Source organism: Protopterus annectens, chromosome 7.part1, assembly GCF_019279795.1.
Source record: "Protopterus annectens isolate FY-2018-M chromosome 7.part1, PAN1.0, whole genome shotgun sequence".
NCBI classification, from domain to species: Eukaryota; Metazoa; Chordata; order Ceratodontiformes; family Protopteridae; genus Protopterus; species Protopterus annectens.
Genome location: NC_056740.1, coordinates 182,621,568 through 182,643,616, shown reverse-complemented (window position 1 = coordinate 182,643,616; position 22,049 = coordinate 182,621,568). Strand labels below are relative to the sequence as shown.

Sequence of the window (22,049 nt, the reverse complement as noted above, 5' to 3'; positions counted from 1 at the left end):
TATACTTCATATCATATAGCAAAACTCTGGAACTCAAGCCCTCGCACCTGTAAACAAAATGACAAACCAAACAGTTTTAAGCAGGCCCTAAATCAACAGCTAAAGTGCCGGCTATACTCCTGCTTTCAGCCAGAATAAACACTCTAAATTATGTTCTCCTGTCATCAACCTTACCTTACTTCCAGCCCTACCCTCTACCTGTTCCTTCACAAACATCTCCCTTTCCTCCCAATCTTTTCCTCACAAATATCTCCTTTTTTCTCACTGCCTCACACCTAACTTCCCTCTGCATTTAGCTTATCTCTCTCCTCCTTTTCCACTCTAATTCACTTCCTATGTCATTTTACCCACTTCCTTTCCTCCAACTTTCGTTCACTATACTTTCACCCCATAAACCTTTTGTTTCTTTCTACCTTAAACTAGTCCCACATTTGTATCATTCCAACATTGCACCTCCCCTTCCCAATCCCATTTCACTCCCTTTAACTTCATACAACTCTGTTGATATGTTCTGTTCATCTTCTGTACAGTTTGACATAGGCCAACCTACTCCTGATTTTATTACCTTTCTTATTATCCCTCACTAATTCCTGCCTATACACTTCTGATCACAAAGTGTCCCATACTGTCTAAATTGGCATTACTCTTTATGCACCAAATACAGTTATTATATTGCCTGCTTAACATGATACACCAGCTTTCACAACTTGTAATACTTGTCTAACTATCCATTATCTCCTTAACGAGTGTTACTCTAATTTATTTACATATCTTTGAATATTTTTGCAGTTTACTTATTTGTAATCTAAGTTTTCTTGATAATGTATGCATGTGGCCTTTTTCTCCCCAACCCCATGCTGAACAGGGGGGTTGCAATTGCATAGCCCATTCAAATTTGCCTGGTCAGCAAAGGTAATGAATAAATGAAAAATAAATTACCTACTCGAGATTCATGACCAAACTGATTGTTATTTTTGAAAATGCTATGCTAAAGCGAACTAGAACTAGAAATGAAAACTATCAAGGGGCCAGTGAGTTTTTTTTCTTTTCTGTCAGATAAAGTAATAAAACAAGACTATAATATTTGCTACAGAGGACAAGAGCTTTCCATCAGCAACAAAGAACAAGATTCACCCATCAGTGTACGTCTGAAAAAAATTTGTTTCTAATCCTGATAAGAAGAGGGAGAGATGACAGCTCAGAAACTGATTAAAAAAATCAGAAACAGTAATGCAGTAGCTGGTAAGAACCCTTTAATAGCTCCTAATAAAATATGTTTTCATACCTTTTCTTTATTTCTAACACCATTTCATATAGGTACAGAAGTATATATACATATAGTTAAGATAAACAAGAGATGAGACACAAGACATTATGTGTAGTCTTTGGTAGCTTCTACTGAAGTGACTAATGCTTGGTATGATATGGTGTACTGCTTCCTTTAACATTAATATCCATTTAAGATATAGTACCATTAATACTCACATGCTGCCATATATGTGACAGATTAATGCACTGTCCATTTAACTAAATTAAGCTGGAGACTTCCAAGGCTCTATACTATGCAAGCAGACAGACAGTCTCTTTGAAGCCTCTTGTTTCTTTCCCTGATTAGTACTTGGGAGGACTATAAAAACTAGCTTAGTGAAGAATGAGCATCAAGTTCATCCATATGAATATGAATAGGTAATACAAAGGAGGGGACATTTAATTGTTCTGGTCTAGTCTGTATTGACAAACCCAAAAATTAGGTTAGGAAACAAACTTGATTGTGGTTTATTAGTGGGTCTCATGCATCCTATATCACAAATGATCTTACAATCAAGCAGGTGGTGAATGGAAACTGTTGCTCATGTATCAGGACATTAAAAGTTATTATTTTTATATTTTTGTACTACAAGATCCTGAGTGTCTCTTCAGAGGCACACTGACGATTAAATAAAGTGAATTGTTAAGAGTTACAAAATATGTAAAAAAATGCTTCTTTACTACATTTTTTCAAAGTGAAAATAAAAAACAGAAAAACAAATAGTCTTGTAACTTCATTGATGAGCTCAGTCTCAATAATTTCCAAAAATAATGAAACACAGGTTGTTCCAAAGCAACAACCCTTTATTTGTCACAGACAAGCAATCCTCAGTAACAAAAAAAAAAAAAAAGAAATACGTTAAAATGTTATATATACACTTAGAAGAAAATATATGTATTGTTTAATTTTAAATTTTAAACCAGCCTATTCCAGGCAAACAATATAAATAGGGCTGTACAAGTGCATTTAAGAACAGCAAGCACCCACCACCACACACTAATACTGATTGGATCAAACTAAATCCTAGTTAAGGAATACACTGCATATCTCTTTGCAACCCACATTCCAAAATCAGGTATTAAGAAAAGCATAACATACATATAAAAAGACTGACTTTTAACTAAAATCGCTTTTGGCAAACTAATGCAATAAAACTTTTATCAGGTCTGTGACAAACTAAAATCATATACAAAGGTAGATAAGTAAAAAGAGCTACCTAGATAGATACAAGAAAAAAACACACATAGCTATCTAACCATAGACATTATCTAATTAGAACACTATAAATATAAAAATATATATATCTGTGTAGGTTTTAAAGCAAAGTGTCTTCCCTAAAGACTGCGTCTACCTTTATGGATACTGCTCCAACTCCTGGAATTACGCCTGTGCTCTATTGTATAGCCAGTTTACACTAAAAGTATGTTCTAAGCTCATACCACAAAGTAGTCTTACTTTCTCTACTATACAGGATACCTGCATACCACTGAGAACCCCCCCATACTCACCTGTTTAGAAACCTTGCCTCTGTCTCTCTCTGCCATCTATGTTAGTCACTACCCTAGTGTCAACTCTCTCTTAGTTAGCTATACTCATTTTGTTTTTCTGTTTGTGGTTTCCTTTTAACTTTTTATCTTACTGCAAATACCTGTGTATACCTCACTATTACATCTCTTCCTTCCCTGTCTACACTGCCCCACCTCTTCTACTTACCTGCTGACTCTCACTGTGTGCTCCTTACTCTTTCCCTCCTTCCCTGCTGATTGTTTCTTGTGGTGACTCTTCCTGGCCAATCCTGCTCCATTTCACCCTCGCTACACTCAGGCTCACTTCGCTCACCTCCTACCCCAATTTCCACCCACCCCCATATCATTTCCTTTATACCTAACCACCTAATCCCTTCCTCCCCTAACTCCACCCCTTCCTGTCTGCTATAACATTCTAAATACCATACCCCTCTCCTACGTATCACTTCATAGTTTAGTCTGCTGCAAATCCTCCTTTTTTCTACATATCCCCTACTCCCCCTACAGGTTGTTTCACTTAAAATTTACTTCAACCCTCTAACAGGTCCAAAAACTTACTTTTCCTAGTTCCTTATCCACTCCTCACTCCATCCCAGTCCTACTTCCCCACCTTAGGCCATGGCTTTTGCAACCCTCTCCATTTTCCTCTTGCCTCCATTACTTCCCCTTCTCATTCTTACATCTTGTACTACTCCATTACCACCTGTCCATAGAAATCCTACTAATCCCTATACTGTTTCTCATCTCTACAGTACTATGTTACAATCTCCTCCTCTATCTTTTCCATGAACATCCCTCTGCCTAAAATCAAACTTCCTCCCCCTCACTCTCTAGCATCTAAAACCAAGACTAAGTACTTGACTTACAACCCATTTAATTTCAAACTTTACCAACTTCATGTAGCCCTGCTTCTATCAGGAGACATACATCCAAATCCTGGGCCCATCCATCCCCCCACCATGCATAACTCTACCTGTCCCAACTTAATAAACTCATCCTCTCCAAACAAACATATTTCCTTTTACTCTATGAATGCCCGTAGTATTCTAAACAAAGTTAGTGAAATCATTGCTGTGGATAGCCTTCCACACCCCTGATATCATCACCCTAACAGAGACTTGGCTAAAACCCCAAACTTCTGATAAAGACATTCTCCTCCTTGGTTATAATATACTCTGCATAGATCGCCAAAACAAAGAAGGGGGTGGCATTGCCATCCTCTAATCCAACCACGTTACCATTACAAGTATTATGAAACCTATCCCATCCTTTTCTCCTGCTGAATTACTTACAGCTAACTTTAAAATAAATGACCACACCACTATCGTAGTAGCCATCCATACTCCTCTAGGAGACAACATTCCTCTGCTCGAAAATATTCTTTCATACTTTTCTCAACACATCCCCAATGAAACTATCCTCCTTGGGGATGTCAACATTAACTGGTTAACTCTCAGTAATCCAAACTCTAATACTCATGTTAATTTATATGGCTTTACACAGCTAATCTCCCAACCTACCCATAACTCTTACACATCTAGTACTCTTATTGAATGGGTTCTTGTATTTAATCCTTCCAAATATCATAACCCTGAAACCCTACCAAAGACCCTGAATGATCACTCCCCTATTAAAGTGCTTAGGTTCACTCCCCACTTCTCTAAACCTCCTAAATTCATCACTTGTCTTAAACTCTCTAACTTCCATCCAGAAACCTTTATTGCCCTCCTCTCCAAAGTAAACTGGCAATTCCTTACCTAACTCCCATTAGTAGAAGCAGGTCTAGCTTTGAACTCCACCTTCCTTAGCATCTTAGACACACTTGCTCCCCCTGGCAAAGTCGGAATTAAGTCCACCATATCTCAGTGGCTTTCAAAAGCCACTCATACCCTTATGATAACTAGAGACAAACCTGGAAAAAATGGTCATAAACTAAGCTCTCTGCAGACTTACAAAAATATAAAGAACTCAGAAATCTGACAACAAAACACATAAACAAAGATAAAAAGCACTTCTATAACAAATCTCCCACAGCCCTAAAATCTAATCCTAAAAAATTCTGGAACTCTATTAACCAAATATTACATCCCGGTAATCTTAGCTTCCCCAATCCATGCCCAAACAAGACATCTGAAGAAACTGCCACTATCTTTAATATATTTTATTGATTCAATATCTAAGCTACTGAACCCTAACCCAAACTCCTCTACTACTAACATCTCCACCTTGAACCTAATCATAATACTATCTCCTCAAATACCTTCTCCCTCAAACCTGTACCTACTAGCTACATCAAAATTCTACTCTCTAAATTAAAACCATGCTCAGCATCAGCTGACAATATTCCTTTCACTTTTCTTCTACTAGCAGCTGACTCTCTTGCTCTTCCTGTATTTATCCTAATTAATTGCACTATATCTAAATCTAAAGTCCCTTCCATCTGGAAACAATGCTACACTCTACCTATACACAAAGGAGGTAACTCCTCTGATATCTCCAACTTTAGACCTATCGCTATCCGCTCCCCTGTCTCTAAAGTACTAGAAAAAATGTATTCATAAACAAATTATGCAGTATCTAATACAGGAAAATCTGCTTACATCCACTCAACATGGCTTCAGACCCAAACATAGCACAACTACAGCTCTATTATCCTTCCTCAACACTGTCTCTATAGCCATGGATGACCATAAACTTATTTCGTGCCTATTCTTGGACCTCTCAAAAGCTTTTGACACTGTCTCACACTCTCTTCTGCTGCACAAACTGCATAACCTCAACTTCTCCTCTGATACTGTTGCATGGCTCTCCAGCTACCTCACTGATAGATCTCAATCAGTGAGATGGCACTCTGCACTCTCCCCTCCTTTCCCTGTAAAAATGGGTGTACTTCAAAGATCTATCCTAGGGCCTTTACTTTTTAATATCTTTACTAATCAGCTCTATACCTCCTGTCCTCGGTCATCTTTAGTGCAATACACAGATGACTCTACAATCATCACCACACCCAACTCTCCCTCTAAGCTCTTCTCAGCTACTCAGGCATCTTTTAACTTAGTTGAAACATGGCTGTCCAACAACCAGCTCATCCTTAACCCTAAAAAAACAAAGCTGTTACTCTTCCTACTTAAAACGTTCAACAATATTAAACCCTCCTAATCCATACAGTCCCTTAATAACACTCCCATTCAGGTAGAATCCAGCACTAAGCTCTTAGGCATAACTATCGACGATCAGCTTAAATTTGACTTGCATGTTAATAACTGTATCAAAAAGACTCATTCAAAACTAGGGCTCCTTTACCATAACAAGAAATTCCTTATCTCTGAAGCCAAGATTACTCTTTCTCTTACCTACCTTCTACCCAGTCTAATGTACAATTCTCAAATTCTCACAAATCCTAACTCAGCACTCCTCACCAAACTCAAATCTACCTGCAACAAGGTATCTAGATTTGCTGCCCAACAAACCTACAAATTCCATCAAAGTCTCTCTCTCTCTAAAACACTGAAACTGTCTTGAATTATCCCACCAGCTTCTTCTCTCTCAGCTCCAGATCATCCATTCTATCCTATACCAGCCTTCCTACCACCCAGCACTATCCCCTCTCATCTCCCATTATTCTCCCTCCAGACCTCTCCGAAGCTCTAACCAAGACCTACCACAAATCTACAAACCCAAGTCTAAATTTGGATGCAACATGTACAGCTGTCACCCCACTATTGCCTGGAATAGGCTCCCACTAGAAATAAGGGCCCTTACACATCCTAAACAATTTAAGACAGCCACCAAAGAGCACTTTAAAAGTCACTGGTCCTGCCACTGCACTCTCCCTCCTTAACATCCCCTACTTCCCATACCTTAACCTGCTTTCTGACCTTAACTCAATCTTCTCTCTAGCTCTCTCTAATCTTCCTTGACTAATTTTTCTACTGTCTTCTAAAATCTATTAAGCAAATTGCCTCAGAGAAATATTCTATTGTAATTGTCTTGCCTTCATGCAACTACATCATGATAAAACTGGGTTTTTGTAACCACTTACCCCAAAAACTATACTCATCTTAATGACATATTTATTTTTATACATCTTGAAATAGTTATGCTATACTCCTGATTATTTACACTGTATAACATTGTATTGCTACTTAATGCCTTGTAATAATCATGTAACATTGTGTTTAATGCTAATTTATAATGAAAATTGTATAATATGTTGGAGCTTTTCTCCCCAGGCCTCCACTGAAAAAGGGCTCTTCAGCTCAGTCGAACAATTCCGGTCAACAAATGTAAAATAAATAAATAAATAAATAAATATCGGTGTAATAATATTTAATAACCATCCATCCATATGTATTAGTGTGCATAAAAACTAAGTTATTTACAACTCAGAGAAAATGTCAATGCTTTGCAGTCGAGAGGAAAAAAAACAGCTGTCATGACAGTTTTCATGTTTACAGCCCCCCCAAAATGTTTATACAATGAAAACCAGTAGAAAAACCACACAAAAATACAGAAAACAGTAGATGAAGTAAACTAGTGACATACCTTATATGGCTCTTTTTTGGTCGAATGTCATTTATAACTGGATTTTCCTTATAGGTAAATTTGGAGCTATTAATGCAGGGATTTCCTTCAAACTGAACACATATGGACACATTTCCGGACCCCGTAATCTGCATAGATGGCATGGTGCACTTTATAGTATCACTGCTGTGCCTGTACAAACACAAGATATTTGTTGTAACAGGTACTTACAACTATTGAAGAAATTTTATTTTACTTTGTAAACATTGCAAACTCATTATACAGTAATAAAATTCAGTGTTGCTTTAAAATTTACCATAAAAATTATTCTCAAGAGATCATGCAACAGACAGTATACATACTTACTCAACTTTAAGAAATGTCCTTAACACCTAAAAATGAAAACTAAATGCAGCTATAGCATCAGCTAATTTGTTGCACACAAAACTCCTACAATATTTAAACATTCTAGCACTGTCTGCTCCCCATCTTATTCTAAAACTGTGTATAGTTCACATTTAGCCTAAAAACAATGTGACTTAAGGCTTAACTTAAAACATTTCCTACTTAATGACACTGACTTAACCTTTTTTGAGAGCAAACTTCTTACTATTCATACCTTCTCATTACAAAACTAATGCCCAGTCACAACCTGTGCTATACACCCTTTATATTAAAATATAATAAGGAAAATGTAATCTTTGCGTGTACTATGGACACAGATAAACATTTTACTGTTACCCTATTATTATTCCTTTGTTTTATTTTATTTTTTTTCTGTTTTACATTTGATTACCAGGGTGGTACACTGATCACAACTGACTATTTGCAGGTACTGACCTGGTGAAATAATTCACAAAGAAGGAAATAAAAGAGAGAACAGAGAGGCAGTAAGCTGTACATTTCCAAAACAAAATAGAAAGTAGCATTATATAACAAAAACTGTACAGTAGCAATAAATAGATATAGCAACAAGTATGAAAGAAATGCAAATGTTACAATTCATGTGATTATATTTTAGGTTTACATCATGGTTGAAATGTGGGGTAATGAAACTCAGGGCGGAGGATGGTGGGGGAGTTAGTAGCTGAAGAGGGTAATGCTAGAGGTTGGAGAGGCCCTTATGTGACATGGCCACTGAAAGGTAACTGCAGATTGATTTGGTGTGAGGAATCTTTTAAGTTCATCTTTGAAGGTGGAGAAGGGGTACTGTAGTTCCTTTAGGTGGCTGGGAGGGATTCCCAAATTTTAGGAGCAAGGTTGGAGAAAGAGCTGCAGTGTAGCCTGGTTTGTAGGAGGTTGGAGTGGTAGGGGGTTGAGGTTGCAGATTATGTGTGTGTGTCTGGCAGCTAGTGGTGGGAATGAGTTGGCTGAGTAGCAGGTCTACTCTATGCTGTACTGGAGGCCATTTGGCTGTTTTACGGGTGAAGCAGTGGTGCTCATTAGAGGGTGAGTCAGTGACAAAGTGATAGATTTCGTTTTTAACAGTCGGTACTGTATTTAGGAGTACTTACAGAAGGGGATAACAATACCTGACATACCCATATGGCTAAGACATCTACAGTGGGATGCAGAAATTGAGGTTTGGACCTCAGGGATCAGAATTTTAAGCTCCAACACGTCAGATCTGTACAGTTAAAAATAACACTCTGAATGCTACCCATATGAATAATTAATTATGCAAGTCAGCATAATGTACTAAGAAATATGATGCTTGAGATCTTTGACCATCGCATCAAAACCAAAAACCAGTAAGTCAGACTTGCCAGAGTAAACAGGCTTCTGAAGAAAGGCTTAGACTTGTCCCCCCATCCCCATGTAGGGAGCTCTCCCCCTGCTTAATATAACTACCTCTGATGTTACTGGCCCACATGGGAAGTTCTAATTCTTTTTGTTGGAAACCCATTTGGTCTGCTAGACTTAGTGACTAAATAAACTAATACCTGCAATAAAGCATAAGGTGACTTAGCTACTACTATTCCTTGTGGTCAGCTACAAAGTCCTTGATGTTTGTGCAAAGACTGCAGTAAAGAATCCTGGTATGTTGTATTTTGAGTTATGTTTTGTACATACAGTTATCCATATAAAAATGTATTAACTATAGAGATGTTTGGACTTACTAACTGATTTGTTGAATGGATAATTAGGTATATAACTATTTTTGTCTGTAACAGCTTTTGAATAAGCTTCTGACCTCAGGCTTTTCTTTCCACATAAAACTTCACTATGAATGTATTTTCCCCATACTGAATATTCCTGACCAGCAAAAAATATAGTAAACAAATGCTATGGGACTAAGCCACTATGCAGAGAAATTCCCTGCTGAAAGACAAGGAGTTGGGGATCAGACACTTTGATGTCAAGACTCATTTTCATGTTACAGTATATATAACAGGGTAGTTTCTCACTTCCCACATTGTACTTCTACTGTAGATCTGCACAAATGTAGCAGAGGAAGATGCCCAGAAATGGCAAAGTGGAGAAGAGCAACATAGGGAGGAAATAAAAATAACCTGTGCTTCTGGAGTCTGTTTGCCATTGTCCCTTTCCTGAAACTTAAATGTCATGACAAGCTCTTCGCTATCTAAATGACCTTGATTCAAGAAGAGATTCAGTTGCAATACATATACTCAACTAGGATTGCTTGTTTGTGTGTTTCAGTAAAGGATATTACATTTTTTAACTCAGCTGTAAACTACCTAATATTTTCTATTTGATTATTCTGTAGCATGTATTTTATTGTTATATTTTACAGTTCGATTTTTATTAAGTGAACTAAGTGCATAACATAATTTAGGAAGTGAACATCACCCCCTCCATACTGCAAAGTTTCTTCTTGGTTAGTAAATCATACAACCACGCAACATGGGTAGCTGTGGTGCACGGTGCACGTGCAAATAGAAGATGAACCTTGGATGTGATGATGACATGCATGCTTTACAACGACATTGATTATGCAACACAAATGTTGCAGTTGTATTGTTGCAATGGATGTGAGTGCTACTAATCGGTAAATGAGGGAGTAGGCAACATTAGTAAACATGTGGTGCAACCTACAAAAATAGTGTGTATCTCAGACCCTACATGTTGAAAATACTGCAGAGTTTCAGTAGAGGAACACTGTTTCTATTGTGCAGAATACTGGAGGTTGTGATTTTACTTTATGTAAAATAAATGACGGTTAGTGTTATGCCACATGCAGTTATATGAAAGACAAAGTAAACTAAATACTCATTGAAACCCTATGCTAAGTGGCCAGCTTTTGGTCATATGAGAAAGTTTTGATATGAATTTAGTACTTCTCTGTCACAGACATATTATCTTAACAATGCTGTTCTCACATGTAAACTACATGGCTTAGTATACTTATGTGATCTACCTTCAGGGCCACCTAAGTATAAATAGGCTATTCAACACTCAGAGCGATCTCTGCCTAACACACAAAGCTATGTCAAACCCAGAGCTTTTAGACATGCTCCACTTAAAGAAATCCCAATCCCTATGAGCTACACGGTCTAGGGACCTAAACCTTGTCACCACAATAAACAGAACATGCTGGAGGGATAGATTCCTGTCCCAGAGACTTTCCATACTCTGGAACAAACTAACTATCTATGTCAAACAAAGCTCCTCATTAGCGATCTTCAAGAAAAATCTTGATGATTGGATGGGAGATAGGAAATTCACCCCGGAGATCACTTCTGTGGCTCTGCTCAACAGTGGCACTGGAAAATAATTTTCTTGGGTGGCAAAAGCCAGGGTACCTTTGGCTAGGCTTATATAGGCCCTAGGGCCAATAGCCTAGTACCTACCTATGAACCTATGAACAAAAGGAGAAAGAATCCTCTCCAAAGCCAAGAAGGATCAGATGAAACAGTGCTAAAAGACACTCACCAGTCTAAGCAAACAAATTAGATAGCTGGTTAAATCTGGCAAAGCAAACTATGAGGCAAAGACAGCCTCCCAGGTGAAAGATAACCATAAGGCTTTTTTTTTTAATTATGTTTGTATCCTCAAGGGAAATGCTCAACAATGTGCCGAGTTAATCATGAATAGCAACACTTACACTCAGCCTGAAACTACAGCAAACCTGCAGGCAAATAATTCAGTTCAAAATTTCTCCCCCTCATCACCTCCTACCACACCCAAAGAAATACCTGCAACCATCCCCTACCAGTCGTTATTAGGGAACCGGTCCTTACTGTGCTTACTAAAGCCAAAAATACAGCCTCCATGGGTCCCAAAAACATCCCAGGATGCTTCTTAAATAGCTTAAATAGCTTAAAACAGAATGTATTGGGGCCACTAGAAACCCTCTTTAACCATAGCCTTTGGATGGACTTTGTAACAAAGGAATGGAGGATTGCAATAGTTGCTCCTCTGCACAAGGGGCCCCATCAACTAACCCAGGGAACTAAAGATCCATAAGCTTGACCAGTCTTATCTGCAAGGCCATGGAGAGAATTATCATGGAACTGATCAATAATGACATAGGAACTCTCCAAACACTGGACCAGATCCAATTTGACTTTGTCAAAGGGAGATCTTGCCTACTTAAACTGGTGGACTTCTTTGAGAAAGTCACCATGGTCATGGATGAAGTTAAAAGGGTACACACCGCTTATCTAGACCTGGCCAAAGCTTTTAGCACAATCTCCCACTCAGGGATCATAGATAAACTTACTGAGTTAAGCTTAAACCCCTATATCGTAATATGGATAGCAAACTGGCTCACTGACATGACACGTTTTCTGAGTAGGTCAATCCACTTCCAGTAAGAAACTTGTTACTAGCAGTGTTCCACAGGATTCAGTATTGGGACCCCTCTTGTTTGGTATATACTTCTATGAAGTGAAGGCCAATGCAGGGAGCCTCTGATTCACCAAGTTTGCTGAATACTGTAAGCTGGGAGCAATCATTGAATCCTCGAATGATGTGGACATCCTACAAACAGGCCTAAAAATCACAAACATCTGGTGCCAAAACCATGGTCTGAGACTGAATGCTAAAAATGAGTAATTATACCCTTTGGTAAATCAGATATCTCTGCAAATTATAATATTGATAGCACATCCCTAAAAGTAGACCCAGTGGTGAGGGATCTAGGAACACAGATACATAACAACCTAAATTTGACCACCAGGTAGCTACTTTAGTGAGGAAATCCTTCTGTGTGGCTCAACTTATAAGTAAAGGCATGGCATCAAGATCAAAGGAAGTAATTGTGCCATTGTACATGGCCCTCATCAGGCCCATAATTAAATACAATACTCCCTTCTGCATGTACCTAACCAGGCAGTTATACCAACTGGAGTGGCCCCAGAGGTTTCTCACCAAAGAATGCAAAGTGTAAGACACATGCCTTACACAGACTGAATAAAGGCCCTATCCCTTTACTCCTACTTTATATCATTTATTGACAGGTAACTTATGCCTGACCTACAAGGCATTCTCTGATCCAGCCCTGATGAAAATGTCACATATTCACAAGAAAAATTATATGAGGGTTAAGTGTTCCATGGACCTGAACCTTATTTGTGATGAACAGAACTTGTTGGAGATACAAATGCATATCCCAAAGGCTACCCTGTCTATGGAATAAACATTCCATCTTCATAAAACAAAGCCAGTCCCTCATTCTCTTCAAAAAGAATTTGGACAAATGGATGGGGAACCATAAATTCACACCTGGGGTACTGCTCATGTCTCTTATTTTCAGAGGCAGTCTGTAAAATGACTTGGGGCTCCAACACCCAAAGCCCTACTATCCTGATACTACCCCATCCCATATCTGGGGAATTAAGATATAATATTGTCATAGCCTGGATATTCTTGGCTAGGCTTGTAAAGGCTCTTCTGCCATTAGCCTACTAATCAACTATGAATCTATGAATTAAAACAGTTAACCTATAAGATAATTCTAGGGGCTGCTGCTTCCACAAAGTAAAATGTATTCAATGCTCAGGTCTGAATCCCAACTACTACATAGGTTCATAGGTTCATAGGTTCATACTAGGCTATCTGCCCAAGGGCATTTATAAGCCTAGCCCATAGTTATTTGGCTTTCGCCACCCCTTTAGTTTGAATAAAATTATGCCTATTATTTTGCTGTGCCTCTGTCAAGCAGTGACACTGAAGTAATCCCTGGGGTATAAACTGGAGGGTACTTCCCAGCTTCCTGTATAAAATGTGTGACCAAAATGTCTGTAAATGCTTCAGTGTTAGTAAGCCTGTATTGACTCTAAATGCATCTAAGTCTCAACTAACCAGCTTGTGTACCTTGTCTGTTTCGCCATGCAGGTAAAATTGTATGTATCCCTTAGGGTTAAAACCCATTATGTAAGAAGTTCAGTGTTAGCAAAACACTTGTTACAGCTTTCTGTCTCAGTGCTTGAATGTATTTGCCATTTTATTCAAAACTGTAGTTTTATCTGATTATAAATGTAAGCTGCCCACTACTTTACATAAACATCTTCATGCACATTTCTTTTTAATTTATTTATTTTTTTATTTTACATTTGTTGACTGGGCTAGTCTAACTGGATACATGTCCATTTTCAGTAGAGGCCCGGGGAGATAAGCTCCATGATAAACAAATAAAACAACAGCAATAACATAAAACAACTTCAATCATATATACAACGGACATTTCTGGTTAACACAGAAATATTCAGTGAGGACAGAAATCATAACAGTGTAAGATGCAGGTGCAATACAACATACAGGTACAATACATAATAAAAACAAGAGGCAGTTTAATGTATAACTATATTACTAAAGAGTTTTCCCAACAATAAGTATCCACAGGGATGGAAATAATGAAATGTAGAGGGAAATGGTAATTGTTGTTAATAAGGAAGACAGAACAGTTAATGAGAAGAATAAGGTAGGCAGAACATAATTTGGATAGAATAGATAACTAGTCAGGTTTAGTACAGGGGCATAACCAGTGTGTTCTGAGGAAAAGTTTCAGTCTGTTCTGTTCTGAAGAGTGATATAGAGGAAAGTGAGGAAAGGTTGCTGGGGAGAAGATTCCTGGATTTTCCAACAGTAAGTCACCACGACACGGTGCAGTGGTAGCGTTGTTGCCTCACAGCAAGAGGTTCTCCCGTTCGATTCTCGGCTGGAGCACCTTCTGTGTGGAGTCTGCATGTCCTCCCCGCGGTCGAGTGGCATTCAAAAGACATGCCTAGAATAGGCGTGCCTTCGTCGAAGGTTGGGCATTGAGCTGGCAACTCTGCACCGGTAAAAAACTCTAATGCCAATCATTAGCGGACCAGAGTTCTGCTGTGGCGACCCCTAACCGGGAAAAGCCGAAAGAAAAACAATTAGAGAAGAGATAAACCCCAGCCCTGTTAGATTTAGATGTGTTTACTAGGTGAGATGAACCTAAGGACTTCAGATTATTATAGGGGTGATGAGGGTAGATAGAATAGGAGTATTGCAAGATTGATAAAGAGTCTTATGGGCAATGGTTAGTTGGTGGTATTTGAGCAGATTCTGTAGTTGCAGCCATTCTAGCTGCTTTAAATTAAAGCAATGGTGGATTCTAAATGGGTTGCCTGTAGCAAATCTGGCTTTGTTATTGTAGGAGATTTCTATTTTGTTGAGGTTATTCTTAGATAGATTAGTGAAAATAGATGAGGCATAGAGGAGTGTGGAGATTAGATGAGTGTGTGCAATAGTTGTTCTGGCTGTAGGTGAAAGGAAGGGTTTAATTCTGTAGAGAGAGCCAAGTTTTTTGTTAACAGTTTTTATAGTATTGTTGATGTGGATGTCAAAGTTAAGGTTGTTGTCAATGGTGATACCAAGTAGTTTGGTAGATGGGTCTGGTGATATAATGGTTCCATTAGTGGATGTAACTGAAAAATCTATGGGAGAGGACATATGAGTAGGATTGAAAAGGAGGAGTTTAGTTTTTTGGGGGTTCAAGAGAAGGCAACACTGTGTGAACCATTGTTCAACTGTGTTAAATACTTTTTGTGTAAGGGAGTGAAGTTTAGAAGTGGATGTGGCTGAGCATATAAGTGTGGAGTCATCTGCGTATTGTATGCATGTAGCTTGGGGGATTGCTAGATGAAGGTCGTTGACAAATATGGAGAAAAGGAAAGGTCCTAATATGTAACCCTGTTGGACACCAAGATTAATGGGCAGGTGGGTAGATAGATAAAAGACAACAGGCTGTGCTATGGCACAACACTCTAAGTAGGACTGGAACTATTTTATAGAGAGTGCATCTAATGACAGGGATTTGAGTATATTTATGTGAATTTGGTGATTTACCATATCGAATGCTTTGGACAGATCGATAAATAGTGCAGAGGAAAGCATATTAAAATTTCATTTTTTGTTAGTTAATACAATCAGTAAAGGAAAGGAGGGCAGTGGTAGTGCTGTGGGAAGGTCTGAAACCATGTTGACAGCTGGAAAGTAAATTATTTTGGATTAGGTGGTCTAGCAATTGCCTATGGATGCATTTCTCCATGATCTTTGCCAAAGGAGAAAGAAGGGCTATGGGACGGTAGTTGGAGAATTTGGTGGAGTTTCCACCTTTATGAAGGGGGATAATATGGGAGACTTTCCAGATGTTAGGGATGTGACCTTCGCTAATAGTTCTAATCATCAGAATGGAGATGGGGTAAGCAATAGCCTTGGCAGATTTATGTAGATATTCAGCAGGTAGTTGGTCTGCTGAAGGAGGGCCTGGTTTCAGTTTTTGGATAAGGGTAAGAATATGGGTTGTTAGGACTGGTTGGAAGAGAAATGGAGGGAGTGGTGTTTTGTTATAGGAAGGTAAAGTGAAGTTATTAGGTGATAGCTGACTGGCTAGTGTTTGGATAGCATCAGTGAAAAAGGTATTGAAGGCATTGGCAGTTGTTGTTGTGTCTTTCGGCTTTTCCCGGTTACGGATCGCCACATCGGAACTCCGGTCTGCTAACGATTGGCAGTAGATTTTTACATGCTGAGTTGCTGGCCCTGACGCACAACCTTCAACGAAGGTACACCCATTTACTCATGTCTCCATGCAGAAGACGCTCTAGCTGAGAATTGAACCGGACAGCGTCTTACTGTGAGGCGACAGTGCTACCGCAGCACCACCACCGCAGTTACTGAAGGCATTGGCAGTATGCGTGGGATTTTCCTGGTCTGTGTTTTGTGGGTTTGGTGTAATGGATTGGCCTGGATGTAGTACAGTGTAGCTTTCTTAGTGTCATTTCTTAGCTGTCTGAAATTTTGTTGGTCTACAGGGTTTTTAGTCATTCTCCATTTGGCCCAGTATTTATTTCTGAGATGGATTTTATGTTTGGTTTCTTTTGAAAGCCATGGGGCGGGTTTGGTCTTGATTCTAATTGAGCTGGTTGGTGCATGGTGGTTGAGAATGGCTAGGAAGTTAGAATTAAAGTATTTAACAGTTTCTTCCATAGGGAGGTATTTTAAGGGAGACCAATTGCATCCTCTTAGTTCCCTTTGGAAGAGATCAGGGTTAAAGTTCTTCTTGGATCTGATATTTCTGATAGTGGTTGGAATGGGAGCATTGGCTTTATGCCTGATGATGTAGGTAAGTGAGTGGCCACTTATGTCATCAGGGAGGGTTCCAGATTCATATATTTGAGGATGGTTATTTATGAGAATCCAGTCTAATGTGCTTACTTTCTTGTTAGGTTTGTTTATCCTGGTGGGGGAGGTAATGGTTTGAGAAAAAACATATAGGTCAATGTGGCTGGTAGGGTGGCTGCTACTACTGCAATTCCAATCAATGTTTATATCACCTAGGATTATGGTTTCTTGGGGAAGGTGTTGAGATAGCCAGCAAAGGATATTTTCTATGGTGGTATTGTTATTACCAGGAGGTAGATAGATACAGATAATATAGATGGATTTGTCATTGTTAAATTGAAGTTTGGATATGAGAATTTCTACACTGGAATTTAGAGGTGGTTTACAGTCATACGTGGTTAACTGTAACCCTGATTTAAATAGAATAGCAACCCCCCCCCCTTCTTGGCTACATGGTCGAGTCTCAGGATATTATATCCGGGTGGGATGATTTCATTGTCTGGTTACAGGTTTTAGCCATGTTTTTATTAAACAGAGAATGTCAAAGGAGTAGACTTCTAAGAGAGCATGGAGTTGAGCAATTTTATTGTTAATGCTGCGTATATTGAGATGTGCTAAAAGGAGCAAGTTAGATGGTTTAGTAATGGAATACATAGTGGATTGGTTGGGGTTATGGAGAGTGATAGGAGTTGTTGTTGGGCCTGGGTTTGGGTGAATGTCTCCATCTTTTAATGAGAGGAGTTGCCTGAGATAGCTTGGATTTGGGAGTCTGCTGTTTAGGAGTAGAGATTTCTACCTACCTTTCATTTATTCTGTAAGGAAGTTATATTCCAAATACTTAAAACAGAAGAGTTGAAATCAGCTGATAACAGAGAAAGCACTATTGAATACACATACACACATGAATATATGTGTGTGTGTGTGTGTGTGTGTGTGTGTGTGTGTGTGTGTGTGTGTGTGTGTGTATGTGTGTGCATGTGCCTAGCTATTAAATTATCATTATCAGCAGAATAAACTTAAGACAATTAGTCTTCCCTAGACAGAATTCTGTCTTGATAATAGTTTATCCTTACACTGTCAACACCCTTCCCTTGGGATAGGAGAGCTGACATTAGCTGTTCACTCTCATTCTACTTTGTATGGCCCTTCCAAAATCTCAGCACTGAACAGAACTTGGAACACCTGAGAAACAGTCATAGCAAAAAAAACTTACACTTGAGAAATGGCTATCCTCACCTAATTTTTACACTTCAGAAGAACTCTACAACCAATATAATACATTCTACATTCGATGACTAACTACATTTTGCTTGATACACAAAATTAAGAAATAATTTATATAGACTATTTTGTGTCACCCAAACCATGTGTTTACAACTGTGTATATTGTTCATTCATAAATATAGCTAGGGTGGAGCAAAGGAGCAGTTTCCCTGGGTGTCAGTTGTTTGAGTTTTTTTGCTCCACATGTGAAATGTAAGAGTGAATAGTAGTAGTAATAGAGTGTTAGAACCTGGCACTTTTTCAAAGGACGGAAGAAGCACTGGGTCAGAGAATGGACCTTTAGCATGAAGATGTAGGGCATTAGGACCTGGTGCTTGTCCTTAGGAGAGAGGAGAGAAGGGAAGACCACTCAGATTGGAGAATAGATTTTTTTTTTTGCTCCATGACTTAGCATTGAAGGTTATCAGATTAGGGAAAGGCATCAGGTGCCAAATGATCCAGCTATGATTCTGCATTCACTCATTCATTCATTCACTCATTCATTCATTCATTCATTTATTTGACATGTAAGACTCATTAAACACAAACATTCATTTTTAGGAGAAACTGAAAAGCTCACTATCTAGTTAAGAGAATTGTTCAGAATCCCAATTTGCAAGTGGCAACTAAAGGAAATATGTATTTATTTTATTTTTATTATATTTTACAGTTTGTTTACTGGGATAGTCCATTGGGCCGAGAAGAGCCCATTTTCAATGGAGTCCTGGGGAAAAAAGCTTCATAAGACAGTATACAAATTTAGACAAATCATTAAAAATCTGTAATACAGTATACAGTTTACACACGAAAAACAACATTTCACTAAATATTTACAAAATGTAGAAAGTATTTTCAAAATACCGTAGTTTATACAGTGGAAAATATAAAAGTAGAAGAGAAAGAAGTGAAATAATTGAAAAATCAAGCTCATTATCATTTTATAGTGTTAACATCTCTAAGCTATCCTGACAGATCAGACTAATGCACTCAAAAGTGCTTATTCCAATAGAAAGATAAAAAAAGAATTGGTTAGTATTCTTCAGAAGGCACCTTCATACAGTGGATGAGAACTGCATAAAATCTTAGCAAAAATACCAGCAGAAGTGAACAAAAAAGCCTTATTTAAAATACATAGACATTGACTATTTCTTAATTAGCAAACATTAAGAATTTAATTTAATAACCTGTTAGACACTTACATTATGAGTGCACACTTTTTTGTACCATTGACCAAAACTTGAATTTCTGACCCAATATGAAGGTTACTACCAAAGATGGTTACTTTCGTTCCTCCAGCTTTGGGGCCACTGTCAGGCTCAATGCTAGTGACCAATGGCTTCTAAAAATAAAAAATAATAATAAAAATAAATTAATACTTTTACTTATTTGTATTTATTTATTTACAGACTTTTTATATAGAAATCTAGATTATGGTGATAGAGAGAGTGTACTTCAAGAGCTCATGTTATTTGCACATGAACACTTGCTTGCTGCTACTTGCTTGAAAAGACAAGTGTTCAAAGTCCAACTAAGTTGATCTCCCACAAATGCTTAGGCCACCCAACATCCTATCCTACAAACCTATATAGCCTACCAAAATCCTTACTCTATCCCTGAAACACCCTTCTTGCTCCCTTACCCTAGAACTCCCTCCCTTCTCCTTAAACCTAAACCTCTCTCTCCTGCTTCCTAACCCTAATACTTCCTTCTCACTCCCTAAACCTAAGACTCACTTCCCATTCCCTAAACTTAAAATCCACTTCACACTCTCTAACCCTAAAACTCCCATTGTACTACCTAAATTTAACCTCCCACTACCTAAATCTAAAATTCATCCTCCTGCTCCCTAAACCTAAAACTCTGTTCCTGAATATTTCCTTAATCTACACTTTCACCCCCTGCCCCTCTTTCAGCATGGCTGCCACATTTACCTTGCTCAAACTTGAATGGGTTTGGCTAAGCTGCGCCAGCTGCTTGTCTGAACTTTTAGGTTTGAGCACAAGGCAAGCAGCATCCTACCTGAGGTATGCAACACCAGAGCCCTTGGCTTCAAGATAGTAGTTTTTGAGTGCTTGGGACTTGAGCCCTTGTAGAACAACCTGATAGAGAGTGTATGTGTGTGTGTGTGTGTGTGTGTGTGTGTGTGTGTGTGTGTGTGTGTGTGTGTGTGTGTGTGTGTGTGTGTGTGTGCAGTCAACCCTTGTTCTCTCTACATACTCTACTTATTCTAATAAAGCAATGACCTATAACTTTCTAGCCCTTACTAGAATTATCTTACATATTAGACATACAAACACTCTTTATCTGTCAGTCTGTCTATTGTTCTATATGTAGGTATTTTCCTTGTATTGTCTAAAGAAAAAAAGAAAATAGGTTGAAAGAAGGACAGCTTTCCACTAATGAAACAAGTTTTAATTATTAGGATAAGCAAGCAACAATGCCTGACAGGGTGTGTGCTAATGTGTAATTAATCCCCGCTGGGGGCCTCTACACCCCTGGAAGGGTATTAATTACGCATTAACACACACCTGGGAGGGCATTATTGTGCTTAGATAATTGACTCTCTGTAAAGTTATTGTGTTTTACTTACTTATTTACTTTTATAAACACTATATTATTTTTATGTATTTTGATGTAAAATATTTTCTCTGCCTAATGTTTCAAACTTGCTGTAGTACATGTTAATGGTGTTGGAGGAAGGATTTTGCATCCAAATATAACACTTAAACAATATCCAGGCATTTACTTTATCTTTTGGTCCCTTACTCCTAAAATGTTTGGTTTGTTGCCAGTCATTGGAGATTGAAGTTACTAAATAATGGCATATGCTTCAGTTGGGTTACCTTTAGTACATCGAATGGCCACAACATCAAAATCCACTGCATCGACACCGCATAACATCGACACTCAGAAAGCCGATGTTCCCCACATGGTAAGGAACCGTTTGGCCATTGGTGTGATCTCTGCCCCGTATCCCCGCTGTAGTGCATTCTCGGAGTTGGAATATTAAGTGAGGGGGATGTGGGTGGGGGTGAAGCCCTCCACATTTGTGTGTTTGTTTAATTGGCAGATTCAGAGTTCCGGATGGCCAAATGGTTCCTTACTGTGTGGGGAACGTCGGCTCTCCGGGTGTCGATGTTATGCGATGTCGATGCAGTGGATTTCGATGTTGTAGTCGTTCAGTGTACTAAAGGTAACCCGTTTCAGTTTCAGACTATTATTTTCTTCAGAAAATTCATACTAACACAAATTCTTTTAACTAAGCAAGTTTATAATTGTGTAAGAACAGAAATTAAAATATGTTCCTATGTTTGAGCCTTTGTTCCCTCTTTATTTTAAGATTTATCCAGATTTCTTCAGCTGAAAGGTCCAGGGGTATGCAAACATCTTTATTGTCGCTCTCACTCAGTGTCTCATGCACACCTCTGTTTCAGAAAATGTACGCTAACACAAATCCTAATAATCAAGTAAAATGTTTGTGTCTTTCGGCTTTTCCCGGTTAGGGGTTGCCACAGCGGAACTCCGGTCCGCTAATGATTGGAATGGATTTTTACATACCAGGTTACCAGCCCTGATGCACAACCTTCAACGAAGGCACACCCCATTCACGTATGCCTCCACACAGAAGACGCTCTAGCTGAGAATCGAACAGGACAACGTCTTGCTATGAGGTGACAACGCTACCGCAGCACCACCACCGCAGTTATAATAATAATCAAGTAAAATATGTTCCTATTTTGAGCCTTTGCCCCTGTTCATTTTAGGTTTATCCAGATATTTTGAGCTAAGTGTCAAGATAGAATACCTTTCAACTGTCCAGATTTTTGGCTTGTGGTTTGATCCCATCCTCATAAAATGTGTAGTTTTCT

At 38.6% G+C, this 22,049-nt stretch overlaps 1 protein-coding gene across 2 annotated transcripts in view; it reads right to left on the bottom strand.

The window, feature by feature from the left end:
* PLXND1 (plexin D1) overlaps positions 1–22,049 on the bottom strand; it is an 817,829-nt gene that overhangs the window by 233,483 nt on the left and 562,297 nt on the right. For both annotated transcript variants that reach the window (XM_044078628.1, XM_044078629.1), the window contains exons 15-16: positions 19,380–19,519; positions 7,381–7,551 (exon numbers count right to left, since the gene is read on the bottom strand). In XM_044078628.1, coding sequence (XP_043934563.1) covers positions 7,381–7,551; positions 19,380–19,519 — 311 coding nt within the window. The remainder of the gene's footprint in view (positions 1–7,380; positions 7,552–19,379; positions 19,520–22,049) is intronic.